Source organism: Juglans microcarpa x Juglans regia, chromosome 6S (genome assembly GCF_004785595.1).
Source record: "Juglans microcarpa x Juglans regia isolate MS1-56 chromosome 6S, Jm3101_v1.0, whole genome shotgun sequence".
Taxonomy (NCBI): domain Eukaryota; kingdom Viridiplantae; phylum Streptophyta; class Magnoliopsida; order Fagales; family Juglandaceae; genus Juglans; species Juglans microcarpa x Juglans regia.
The window spans coordinates 14,855,837-14,869,642 of record NC_054605.1 but is presented as its reverse complement, the minus strand read 5'-3'; the positions used below and the strand labels follow the sequence as shown (position 1 = coordinate 14,869,642).

Sequence of the window (13,806 nt, the reverse complement as noted above, 5' to 3'; positions counted from 1 at the left end):
ACAAGCCACACGCTTGAAACCAAATCAAGTTTCAAGAAAAGCAGGGAGTTACAGCGTCTTCATTGAGCAATCAATTACGACGCTAAGGGTGGTAGCTCAACTAGAGGGAAGTCCAAAGGGAGGGCATTGTGAAGTTTTAGTTCTAAGGGAAATAAGGGGTTGGGTTGGGTTTTCGGGTAGAGTTTTAGATCTATAGGAAACAAGGGGTTGGGGTCGGGCTTGGTGTATTTTGGATTGTTTTTCACGGGTTTTTTAGGTCATTAGGGGCTTCTAATATGGGCAAGGTGTTTTCTTTATACATTAATTGTACTTGGTTACTCATTTTTGATATATATAATGTTTTTACTTATTAAAAAAAAATATTAATAGAGAGATAAATGTGTAACAGCCAAATATTCCTAAATTGTATATGTTAAGATCCCCCCCCTCAAATTGATGCTGGTAAGTGAACCAGCAACAATTTTCCAACAAGGAATTGATGTTGCTGTCGAGTCATTGTTTTGGTGAAGATATCGGCCACTTAGAGATAAGAAGAAATGTAAGGAAGAGATATCACCCGACTCTCCAAAGTATCTTGGATAGAATGACAATCAACCTCAATGTGCTTGGTGCGTTCATGGAAGAGGGATTGTTTGCAATCTGAATAGCACTAATGTTATCAGCATGAAGAGGGGTAGAATTAGTATGAGGAAACCCAAGCTCCTCCAGAAGACCATGTAACCATACAATTTCAGAACAAACAGTAGACATGACACGATACTCAGCCTCAGTAGATGATTTAGAAACACGATCTTGTTTTTTTACATGTCCAAGAAATTAAGGCTGCGTTTGGATGTTGAATTGGGTTGGGTTGAGTTGAGTTGATATGATAAAATATTGTTAGAATATTATTTTTTAATATTATTATTATTTTGGAATTTGAAAAAGTTGAATTGTTTATTATATTTTGTGTTGGAATTTTAAAAAATTGTAATAATGAGTTGAGATGAGTTGATGAACCCAACCCTAAGGCATCACCTAAAAACATGTACCAACCCGTAGTAGATCTATGCGTATTCGGACGCCCAGCCCAATCGGCATCACTGTAGGCAACAAGTTGAAGAGATGAGCTTGTAGGAAAGAATAACGCAAGAGTAGGCGACCCTCGAAGATAACGGATAATCCGGCGAACTGCAGTAAGATGAAGATGCTGAGGAGAAGACATAAACTGGCTGACCTGATGAACGACATGGGAGATATTAGGTCAAGTAGTGGTCAAGTAGATTAGACTTCTAATCTTCCAACTAGGCGTCGATAGAGAGCAGGATCATCCAGAAGACCCCCTTCATCTTTCTTGTATTTGACATTTACCTCCATAAGAGTATCAACAGAAGAAGTGTCCTCCAAACTAGCCAAAGTGATAAGATCTTGAATATACTTATGCTGGTTTAAGAAAATATCATTGGCCCGATGTTGAACTTCCAGTCCTAAGAAGTATGTGAGCTGGCCAAGATCTTTCATATAGAAAGTTGCATGCAACAACTTCTGAATCTTAGTAATCAAACCACAGTGTGCCAGTAATGATGATATCATCCACATAAACCAAGAGAAGGACTATACCCCCCGCAGACTTGTGGAAGAAGAGAGAAGAATTATACTGATTTTGTGTAAAACTGAAGGTAAGAAGTGTATTACGAAACTTTTCAAACCAAGCCCGGGGAGCCTGGTTGAGCCCATACAGAGAACGCCTTAGCTTACAGACATCATGAGGAGAAGAGTAGTCGTAACAGAGGGAAGCTTCATGTAGATCACCATTAAGAAAGGCGTTCTTCACATCCATCTGATGTAGTTGCCTCGACTGTGAAGTGGCAATAGCTAAGATGGTTCGAACCGTGGTCATTTTGGCAATAGGAGCAAATGTCTCCTCATAGTCAACCCCATATTCCTGTTTGTTACCTAGAGCTACAAGGCGAGCTTTGTATCGGTCCAAAGCACCATTAGAACGAAGTTTTACAGAGAAAACCCATTTACTCCCAATAGTTTTGACTGTAGGAGGACAAGGAACAATATCCCAAGTGTGATTCTCCTCAAGTGTTTGAAGTTCTGATTGCATTGCATTTTGCCAACACTCATGTTCCATGGCCTATTTGTAGTAAGAGGGAATGAAAATAAAAGATAAACTAGCTACAAGAGAGATAGAGGAGGAAAAACCATACCAATCAGGGGGTTGAGAAGGACGAGTAGACCGGTGAAGAGTGGTGGAAGCAAGAGCAAGATCAGGCGTCGGGTCAAGATCTGGAGGGGACATAGAGGAAGTGGAACCAGACTCATGTCGACTATTTCCTTCATACACAAAACTAAGTTTGAACCTTTCCACAATTGTTGGGCAATCAAAAAAGTTAGGCAAAAGAGATAAAGATGGAGATGGCAGCTCAACATGAGATGGAAAGAAATATTGATTTTCAAAGAAAACCACATTCCTAGAAACCCTTATACGACGAGCATGGAAATCATAACAAACATAATCTTTTTAAGGGATAACATAACCAAGAAAAGCACACTTAACAGATTGAGCAGTAAGTTTATGTCGTTCATGAGCAGGGAGATGTACAAAACAAACACAACCAAATGCACGAAAATCAGAATATGAAGGAAAATAGGCAAACAACTTAAAGAAAGTAGAAACATGATTTAAAGTAGGAGAGGGTAAGCGATTGATCAAATGAACCGAAGTAGAAAGTGCTTCACACCAAAAAGGAGGAGGAACAGATGATTCAAGTAAAAAAGTTCTTACCACATCAATAAGGTGACGATTTTTCCTCTCAGCAACACCATTTTGTTTCGGTATCGAAGGACAAGAATGCTGAGAGATGATCCCTTTGCTTTGAAGAAAGTCCTGAAACTCATTAGATATGTATTCTCTGCCAGAATCAGAGTGCAAGACCTTGATGCTGGTAGAAAATTGAGTTTCAAGAAGTGCAAGAAAGCGCTTAAATACTAAAAAAACTTCTGCCTTAGCTCGTAGGAGATAAACCTAAGTAAAGTGACTAAAGTCATCAATAAAAGTAACAAAGTACTTCTAATACGTATGAGAAACAACAGGTGCAATCCCCCAAACATAACTATGAATAATATCGAAACATTGTGTGGCACGAGATGCATGATGAGGAAAATGGAGAACTTTACTTTTGCTAAGTTTGCATGTGATACAATCAAAAGAAAGATCAAGAGAAGAACATGCTTTATTTCCCAATAAACCAGAATTAAACAAAATACGAAATACATTTGAGTTTGGGTGGTCTAGACTTCTATGCCACATCTTATTTCTAGAACTAACAACATTACATGCAAAAGAAAGTAAAGGAAAACTATGGATAATTATGGAAGGAGAAACGTGGAGAGGAAAGAGTAGTTCCACTTTAGGCCCCTTTGCGATCATCTTCCCTGACACTTGATCCTACACAACACAACCAAAACGAGAGAAATGAACATTACAATTATTATCAACCAATTGACCCAATAAGATTTGTGGAGAGGTTATGAGACAAAAACATCAGTTATGGAAGAGGAAAGATCACCAACAGCTTTGATAGGCAGAGAACTGCCATCAACGGTGTTAATTTTCAGATTTTCATCATAATTTCTGACATTGGAAAGAGGAACAACAGTATTGGTCATATGGTTAGAGGCCTCAGAGTCAAAATACCATGGTTTAGAAGAAATTTTATGATTACCTGAGAGCCCAAAAGCAGAAAAAGCAGAAATGATCATTTGTTGTACCATTTCAGGAGTGTGTGTGTTCGGGTTTGCGAAGGTTGTAGGAGTAGAACAAGAAACAACCTGCGAGGTAGCAGGCATGCAGCAAAGCTAGAGGCACTAGCGGAGGCATGATAAGCGGTACCTTACTTTCGTTCTAGGCAAATGGGACAAGCGGAGATGATATGACCCAGTTTCTTACAATAATTACAAAACTTCTATGGGCAATGCCGAGCAATATGACCAAAAGCTTTACAACTATAGCACTGGACAACACACATGTCTTGACCCTTATTCCTCCCTTGTGCTGTATAAGCCATAGTAACAGGGGCATTGATAGTAGCCCGATGTTCCATGGCAGCCTAAGTTACTATACGCTGCTCCTCACGAAGAAGTTCACTCAAACAAGCATCTAGAGATGGTACAGGATGACGATTCATCAGATTAGAACGTGCAATTTCAAAGTCAGAACAAAGCTTCATCAAGAATTAATCTCTCGTGCTTGTTTCATGCACTACTTGAATAGCAGAGAGGGCTGCAGTAGGAACATTAGCATAAACAATGTCTGCATAGTCAGCCCAAAGATTTTGAAAAACAGAAAAATATTCCTCAATAGAGAGACTTCCTCGTGTGAAATTAGCCATCTCATACTCAAATTGAAAGCGCCGAGCCGTGTTGTCTTGATTATAAACCTTGTTAAGTTAATTCCACATATCAACGGCAATTTTATAAGGCCTCAGATTGAGAACAAGGTGAGGCTCAACCAAGCTAAGAATCCAGGTCATAACCCGAACATCCTTGATTTTCCACTTAGACAGAGCGTCTACATCTCTAGGTGCGGGATCACTCCTGTCAATATGACCCCACAACTCTTTCCCTTTGACAAATAATTGAAATTGAAACTCCCAAGTGGAATAATTTTTGCCAGTAAAACGAATATGGAACAAGTCTAATTTATCTGATGACATGATGGATCCAAGAATAAAATCAAGAATAAAATAGCCCACCAGAAGATGGCTGCAACAAGCACAAGAGAAAAAAACAAAAGTATCGAACAAAAAGAACCCAGACCAGAAACAAACAGATATCAAAAAGGGATTACAGAAAGAACCCAGACCAACAAACCAAGGAAGCTGCACACAGAACTGACCAGAGAAGAAAAATTGTGCCGAAAGATTCCCAACCAAAACAGAGAGTGCCGAAAGAGGAAGTCAAACCAGAAACCAAGAGAAATTCTGCCGAAATCCATAAGAGACCCAAGGAACTCGCACAAACGGCACCAAAATGCAGACCAGAGGCAAGAAAATTGCACAAACACGATTGAAATGTAGAACCCAACCAGGAATTGCAACAGAGATTGCTGACAGCTTCTTGGGAACTAGAAACACGAAACAAAGAGCACCGAAATCCACAAACTCATCAGAAACCAGCAACAGATGGTGCTAAAATCCCCAAAGACACAAGAAATTTTTTTTTCGAAACAGGCATGAGTCACAAACTTTGCTCTTGATACCATGTCAGAATACTAGGGATATAGATCGGAAAGTAAGTATTCCTAATATTCAGCATCTATACATGGTAAATATATTGTGTACAACTAATATTAACAGAGAGATAAATATACATGTTACAGCCAAGCATTCCTAAATTGTATATGTTAACAAAAACACCTTGTTCAACATGATGGAATGAACCTCCAAGCTTCCAAGCTACAGTGGCCCACATAATGGCTTCTCCAAATGGGTAGTAACTCCATGACTCGTTGGGGCATCACCCAAGCAATGCCGAAATATTGAGTGCCAAGGCCCATGCTCGTTCCAATTCATGTAGATTCTTCCACTAACTAAAGAAGACATCTGGGCTACAAATGATAGATTATAAGAAGGCAAGTTAGATAAAAGTATTTTTGATCAGAGATAGCTTGCCTCCTTTTGATTGATAGATTCGATTCCACCCTCTCAAACGTTGCTACATGTTCTCAACGATGTCATCCCTTATGATTTTTGCCTTGATTGGCGTCACCAAAGATAGTCCCATGTACCACATGGGTAAAGTTATCATCCTACATCTCATACTAACCAATCCACCGACAACGACCACCCCAGAAACTAGTTTTTTGGCAAAGTTAATCTTGAATCCCGATGTTGTTTCAAAGCATAATAATAGGCAACATCATTGGTGAAAAGGAGATGCAACACAAGCAGCTCTTCATAAGTTTTATAGCTTCCCAAAACGTGGTAAGAGTTCTCTCTCCACAGCCATGGCCAACATTCTACTTAATGCATCCATGACAACTACAAACAATTAGAGAGATAGTGGGCCCCCCTTTTTTGGCCTGTAGAGTTGTAAAAGAAACTATATGGAGAACCATTGATCAGGATGGAAAAGCTTTGGTTTCAGATGGTGGGATAAAAAGAAAAAAAAAAGGATGGAAAAACACTAGAGAAAGCACAATTTCTCACCAAGCCACATCTCTTTAGCAAATACAACCAACAAATTAACATGTCATCCGCCTTCTCTAGATCTAGCTTACAAAGTACTTCTCAAATCTTTGATTGTAGTCTACTATTGTTGCACTTGTTGGCGATAAGAACCAGGTCTAGAATTTGTCTCTCCCTAATGAAAGCATTTTGAGTTCTAGAAATGACATTTTACAACACCCTTTTCATTCTATTAGCTAGAAATTTATAATCGTATTTTTTGTATACAACTTCGACTTAGTATATAGGGCGAAAACCCTCAATATCTGAGGCCCCTGCTTTTTTTAGGTAAAAGAGATAATTTTGGCATTGAGACAGTTCAAATTTCCAACATGTCTGAACGAACACCAATGAATACCCATTGAGTCTTTAATAAATAAAATTTAAAGGTCTATAGTAGAAATCATACTGTTTTGTTAGGTTGATGGAGATGGTTTTTTTGCTTTTGTATTAGTCTAGTATTGTGCTTGGAGAAGTGCCAAAATATGTGTCTTTTCATCGCGGTTTCCTTTTAATCGTTTTATACAACTACTAAGTAGTATGTGAAGGCTTTATTTTTCATATCACTATATGCCATGGGATCTTCTGTTTATGTGGTATAAATATAATTTTGATCTTGAGAGAGCATCACAATTGAATGAAATTTGAACTTCAACTTACCGAGTTCTTTTTTTATCCTATATGTGTAGCATACCTCTTTCAGTAAATTTTTTCAGATTCAATACAAATTCTATTGCAACAGTATGCCTGTAGATTGACAACATTGTTATGGTAACTACAATAATTTACCGGTACTACTAATCTACTATTTGAATTGTTACCAATTGTGTTGTTTGTAACGATAACTACTAACTAGTATTAGTAACTATTTATTTCTTGGCTCTTTGATTCATTTTTGTGATGGGTGATGTAACACCCCGCTCCCAAATAAAGACATTTTTAGAATTTTCAGGGAGCTAGTGTGCTATTAAACTTGACTAAAAACTTTTCTTTTAATGACGTGCCAGATGCGAAAGATTCCATAAATAAAACAAATTTTATTAAATAATTATAATCCATAATAGAGTCTGCAGAATCACTTATTTAAAAAAAATACTAAAATCTCATTTGCTTGTCAAAAATAATTTATTTAAATCTTAAATCATAAAACTAATTGTAGTAGAATTTGTTTAGGCCTATGCCTTGCCTCCTTGGGTCAAGTCCTGTCCTGCAGTCTCATTCTCATAAATGTCATCACTTGTGATGATTTAAAAACATAAAAATATACAAAAATGAGTCAAATATTCAATAAATAACACATCATACAGTAAACATAATAAATATAAGATTTCTTAAAAAACGTGCATACTCATAAATACATACGTAAATAACATGAACATGAACTTATCTTTTACTTATCATAGGCCGATATCCCCTGTTGACCGTTAGGGTTAGAGAATCTAAGAAGATTCCAATTCCGCCCGTGGCCGCAGGTTGTGGAATCTATACATAAAGAAGACATACTGGGTGCACTACCAGCATGTATGACCTGGTAATGCAATATGCCCATAACATAAATACCATCTTCATATCATAACATAGGCCGTTACATATCTTATCATTTATACTTTATCATAATCATACTTGCATAGTTGTCATATCATAGATTTCAAAAGAAATCGCATGCATACTTGTCATATCATATCATAGATTTCAAATGAAATCGCATTCTTTCATAATTTTCATGATACATGTTTCTTCACATAAAATCATGATTTTTCATAAATATTTTAATGGCATAAATCTTCACATAAAATCATGCATGGCTTTTCATAAATTATTTTAATGCATAACTCTCACATAAAATCATGACTTTTCATAAATCAAAATCATGACTTTTCATAAATCTTTTGATGCATAACTCATTTAATAAAATCATAAATTTTCATAAATAACTCAATGCATAATTTTTCACATAAAATCATAAATTTTCATAATTTTATCATGTCTTGGGTATGTAAAAAGTGGCTTCCAATGGAGGACATACATGCATAATATTTTTATAAAAGACATGCCGTTTAACGTACATACGAGTAAGGGTATGATCATGCTACTTACCTTGCATCATTAATCCTTTATTTTCGGCATATAATTAATCCACTATTTTCGGCATATAATCGGTCGCCTATAAAAATAAACACGTAATTTGTATAAATTTCTAATTAAACATGTGATTTTATTTAAAATCACCTATATTTCCTAAACCAAAAATCTTCTTAACAGTAAATTATTCTCAATTGGTAATCCTAAAAAGGCAGGGGCATTTTTGTAATTTAACTAACCTACCTAAAATTCATGTTTCATGCATTTGGCAATGGACTTACGCGAGAGGCAGAGGGCTTACTGCGAGCTAGGCAACGAGTGGCGACTTGGGTGAATTTAGACGGCGGCAGCCTGTGTGGGTGAGAGAGAAAGTGATGAGTGAGAGAGAGAGAGACGGTAAGAGAGAGAGCGAGAGCGAGAGGGAAAGAGAGAAACTGCATGCCGTGAGTAATAGAGGAGAACAGAGTGTGAGAATCATGGCGTGAGGGAGATGGACTTATGTATGGTGGTTCGGGGTGTAGTGTAACTGAGCCGTGTGGTGTGGACGTTTCCGGCAAGGAGCAACGGCTGACAAGGTGGAAACTTGGCTCTACGGTGGGCTCTGAAATTGCTCTGTTTTAATGGAGCAAAAACAGAGGCCCTTCGGCGATGTGAGGCTGCATTTCTGTGTTGAACGGCTGAGGAGTATTGGTCAACTATACGTGATTGTGGTGGCGTTGCCATGTGAGTGGGTGGCAGTGGTTTATGTAAGGAAGCCAAGGTTTCTACTTTACGTGGGGCTGGGCAGTGCTATCACACAGGTTTTCCGTCGTGCAAGTGGTTATGTTGGCGTGGCCTGGGCGGTGTCATCGGTTTTAAATGGAGGGCTGACTCGTGGTAGTGGGGTGACAGTAGGGGCTGGACATGGTACATGGTGTTGTGGTGAGGAGTGGAGGTCTCGGTTTGACCTTTTGTGATGAGGAGGACGAGCGGCGACAACTCTAGTCTAAAGGTTGAAGGTGATTTATGTGAGGGTGTGTGTGTGATAATGTGTAACAAGCATATATATAGAAGAAAAAAAACTGATAAAAACCCTAGAGAAACAATTGGAAGAGATGTGCATGTGCATGGGAGTGGAATCGTGTTGGGTGGAGAAACTGATCAAGTTGGTTTTCATGGTTTAAAGCAAACTGGTGTGGGCCTCGGGTTTTGGGCGTACGAGATTTGGGCTTTTTCAGTGAATTATAGGCCTCGACTCAACCTCTAAAAATAATACAACCTGTTTTATAAATTTTTCGGCCAATTCCCACTTGGCCCATTAAAAGATTTTAAGCTAATTATCACATTCCATAAAAAGATTTGACCTAGTAAAAAATATTTAATGATATTAACTAATATGGCAAGCCAATAAAATTCGATATCCGTCAGAATAAAAATCTTAGGCCCGTAGTCTATTCAAAAAATACTCGAATACTCAATTGGGCTACTATAATAATTGGCCCATTAACCTAATTTAGACCCAATGAAATTATCCATAATTTATCCCCAATAATATTGGATCGCGTCGTTACAGGTGATCTTGTTCTTTGATTCATAAAATAGCTCAAGGGTTAATTTTCCTATATGGCTGAAGAATTGGAGGGAAATTGGGGGAAGAATATAGGAAGGGGCTGTTAAATTAACTTAAATGATACAATTCAGTTATTCCCTCCAATTCAAGCTTTTGAGACAATTAGTGACTTAACATGTTATTGGAGCAGTAGTTGTTAGTTCGAATTCTGACTTCATAGTGTCTCAATTAAATGTTTCACATGTTCTGCTCACTTAGACTCACACACAGGGGGAGTGATAAAATAATAAATGACTAAATTCACCTATTCTCACTAGTCGAAGCTTTTGGGACATTAGTGCTTTAATAGAGCATCCACTTTGCAAAGTTTTAGAATGTGCTAATACCGTTTAGCTATCTTCCTTGCAACTTCAGAAGTGAAGGTTGAAAGAAAAAACCAAAAATGAAGTATTAAGTTTTAAAATTGCACTCCTTTTTCTTTTCCATAATCTCTAGAGAATATTGATTCTGTTGTATATCAGTCTCAAGGCTAATGCTGGGTGATGTACTTTAAACTCAGCGCTGTAGAACGAGAAGTACTGGTGCGAGATAAAGCTTTCTGCTTAAAACCAGCTCCTGCCTTTGATCAGACAATGCCTTTAGCTGCAAAGATATTAATACGGATTTTCTCACATTTCTGTGCAGGGTGCTGCTCCTATTAGTACTTTATCAGAAACTTCATCAGAGCCAGAGGATTCTGAAGCTGAACTTGGTGAAAACCGTGATGCAATTGATGTATTGAATACAGAGAGGCTATTTGTTGCTGGTGTTCTTGATGAACTAAAGGTTTCCTTCAGTTATAGTTATCAGGTAAGCCTAGGCTATTTCTACTATGTGAAGTTGCCTCGTGATGGAAGTTCTCATAACCCTTAGAGATATACTGCTTTTTCTTTAGCACGACCACAGCTACATGAATGTCCTCCTTGCTGAAGAGAGTAATCTATTTGAGTTTCGAGCAATTGGTGGTCAGGTAATGTAGATATATAACTGTATATATTTAGTGCACACTCTTATTTTTTTGGATTTAGCATACTTGTTTTCACTCTTTTGAGGTTCTTCATTGGTACAATCAGGTTGAGCTGTCAATCATAGAGAATGATATGTTCATTGGCACTGTGCTCAAATCTTTGGAGGTTGAAGATTTAATTTGCCGCAACAAAGTGTCTCGTCCTTGTTTTCTGGCAAGGTCATTTATCGGGAGTACAGATGCGAATTCATCCTTCTATGATGTTGGGGATCAAAGCGCCAACAATTGTGCAACTCCAAGTGGAGACGATAAGTTCTATGAGGCAGAGGAGAATTTAGTTGATTCCGTTGACAATCCACCATGGTCACCAAAAAATGAATCTGAGTATTTGGGTTCCTCAAATTTACCCCGATCTGAGATTTTATCATTGAAGCCCCTAGTTTTAACCGTATCTCTGGTCTACTGCCCACTGATGCTATTGGAACTAAGAGGCAGGACATTGAATTATCTGATACTTTGGATAGTTTTGTGAAAGCCCAAATAATTATTTATGACCGGAACTCTCCTGGATATAATAATATAGATAATCAGGTTGGTTTTTGAGTGTGTAAATTTCTGCCTATAGTCCATTAATTGGTTGTGTGAGTAGCTTATAAAATGAATTTTCAGGTCACGGTGACCCTGGCTACCCTGTCTTTTTTCTGTCGTCGGCCAACAGTTGTTGCCATCATGGAGTTTTCTAATGCTATTAACATCAAGGATGAAAGTTGTGAATCTTTCAGTGACAGTTCTTCTGCAGCCACTGGGAAACAGGAAGTCTCCAAAGATGTAATTGATGATAAATATTCAACTACAGCTGGGGACCCAGTAATTAAAGGTTTGCTAGGAAAAGGGAAATCCAGAATCATGTTCAATTTAAAATTACACATGGCACATGCTCAAATTGTGTTGATGAATGAAGATGAAACTAAGCTGTCCAGTCTGTCGCAAGATAATTTGCTGACGGATATTAAGGTTTGGCTGATCCTCCCATCCTCGAGGCTTCAAAGTTTGTTTATCTTTTCTTAGGCCTCGTTTGTTTTTAGGAAACTTTTCAACTCATCTCATCTAATCATTACAACTTTCCCAAATTCCCATACAAAGAAAATAAACAATTCAACTTTTTCAAATCCCAAAATAAAAATAATATTAAAAGAATATATTCTAACAATATTTTATTCAACTTTTAATTTTAATCTCAATTTATCTCATCTCATCTCATATGCGAAAACAAATGAGGCCTTAGTTGTGAATATTTTCACATGCTTATAAAATGTGTTTCTTGTTCTAGGTGTTCCCATCATCTTTTAGTATTAAAGCGGCCCTTGGAAATTTGAGAATAAGTGATGACAGTCTTCCTAGTAGCCATATGTATTTCTGGGTCTGTGACATGAGAAATCCTGGGGGCAGTTCATTTGTTGAGGTTCTCTCTCTCTCTCTCTCTCTCTTTTAGCAAGAACAATTGGTTCTGAAAATTTTTGAGTTTATGAACTTAAAAGTTAAATTTCTTAAAAAAACTAATCTTTCTTTCTTTTTGTTTTGACATAGGTCTTCACCAGTTATTTCTTTTCCTGTGTTTCTTTTCCAAAAACCTTTTGTTTTCTTTTTCTCCATTCTGAAATTTGGAAACTCGCTATCTACTGATTTTGGTTCGAGTTTTTTTGAAGGTGAGTATGTTTGATAATAGCGGACAGTTCTCATGATTGGTTCTTTTTAGCCCCTTTTCAACTGGTGCCTAGTTAAGGGACTGTGAAGTTTTGGAATTCCAAAATTTATCTTTGTTTTCAAAGACAATATAGCAGTCCTGGGGTGGATTGGGGTCTGTCTGCCGTTTATCTATAGGAGATTTGTGGGTTTGAAAGTTATTTTATTCAAGCAGGCCTCATTGGGGAATTGGTTATGGCAGCATGCAAATGAGTGAGAGTTTGTGGCTGGTGGCGGTGGGTGCTAAATATGGTACTTACTGGTGTGGGTGTAGTAATGAAGTGAACGGGCAGCTTTGAGTTGGTATTTGGAAGACTATAAGGACGTTTTGGAAGGAATTTGCCAGCTTTACTAGTTTAAATATGGAAGATGGTTCTAGGATTTATTTTTGGCGTGATGTGTGGTGTGGAGATTGGACTATCAATGAAGCTTTTTCCAAATAATTAGTATTACCTGTTCTAGGGAAGTGTCCGTGGTGGATAATTTACATCTTTTTATAGGTTCTCAACAATGGAATGTATTCTTCATTAGGGTGGGGCAAGACTTAGAAGTGGATCTTTTCATTTCCTTCTTTGATAAACTATATTCTTTCAGGATGGGGAGAGATGAATAACAGAAGATTCAGTGGACACTTCCAAAGTGTGATTGCTTTGAAGTTAGATATTTCTACCATGCTCTATATTCAATAGCGGGTCACTTATTTATAAATATATATATTTGGCCAGCTGCTCTTGGGAAGATTCTCACTTTGGACAATTTGCAGAAGAGCTGTGTCTTGATAGTTGGTGCAGTATGTGCTGAAGTAGTGGAGAATCTGTTGAGCATCTTTTGCTTCACCATGGGTGGCAAATGCCTCGTGGATTCTGCACTATTTTTTTGAATTGGTTTGGATAATACCTAAGAGTGTGGAGGATCACCTTGTGTGTCGAGAAGAACTATTTAATCTTTGTGAAATCACCACTTGTCCCAAAAGCTTAAGCTGATGGGAATATGTAGATTTTATTATTTATTTTATATCTTAACAATCTCCACCGTCGTGAAGATTTGTGGAAAGTGACTTGGCTAATATGGTGTTTACTGGTGAGAGAATAATGTTGGAGTTTTGAAGATTGTAAGGAATCTGCTGACTGTATTAAAGTTTTCCCCCCTCAAACCCTTTTATCTTTGGGTGGACCCTCATATTTATGATACCGTTCGTGGCTTTCGAATTT

At 37.6% G+C, this 13,806-nt stretch overlaps 1 protein-coding gene across 1 annotated transcript in view; it reads left to right on the top strand.

Moving 5' to 3' along the window:
• Positions 1-13,806, top strand: part of LOC121237034 — a 99,739-nt gene that overhangs the window by 31,805 nt on the left and 54,128 nt on the right. The window contains 6 exon segments of the mRNA XM_041133585.1: positions 10,531-10,695; positions 10,781-10,855; positions 10,959-11,205; positions 11,271-11,443; positions 11,522-11,866; positions 12,183-12,314. Of these exon segments, the coding sequence (XP_040989519.1) occupies positions 10,531-10,695; positions 10,781-10,855; positions 10,959-11,205; positions 11,271-11,443; positions 11,522-11,866; positions 12,183-12,314 (1,137 nt within the window).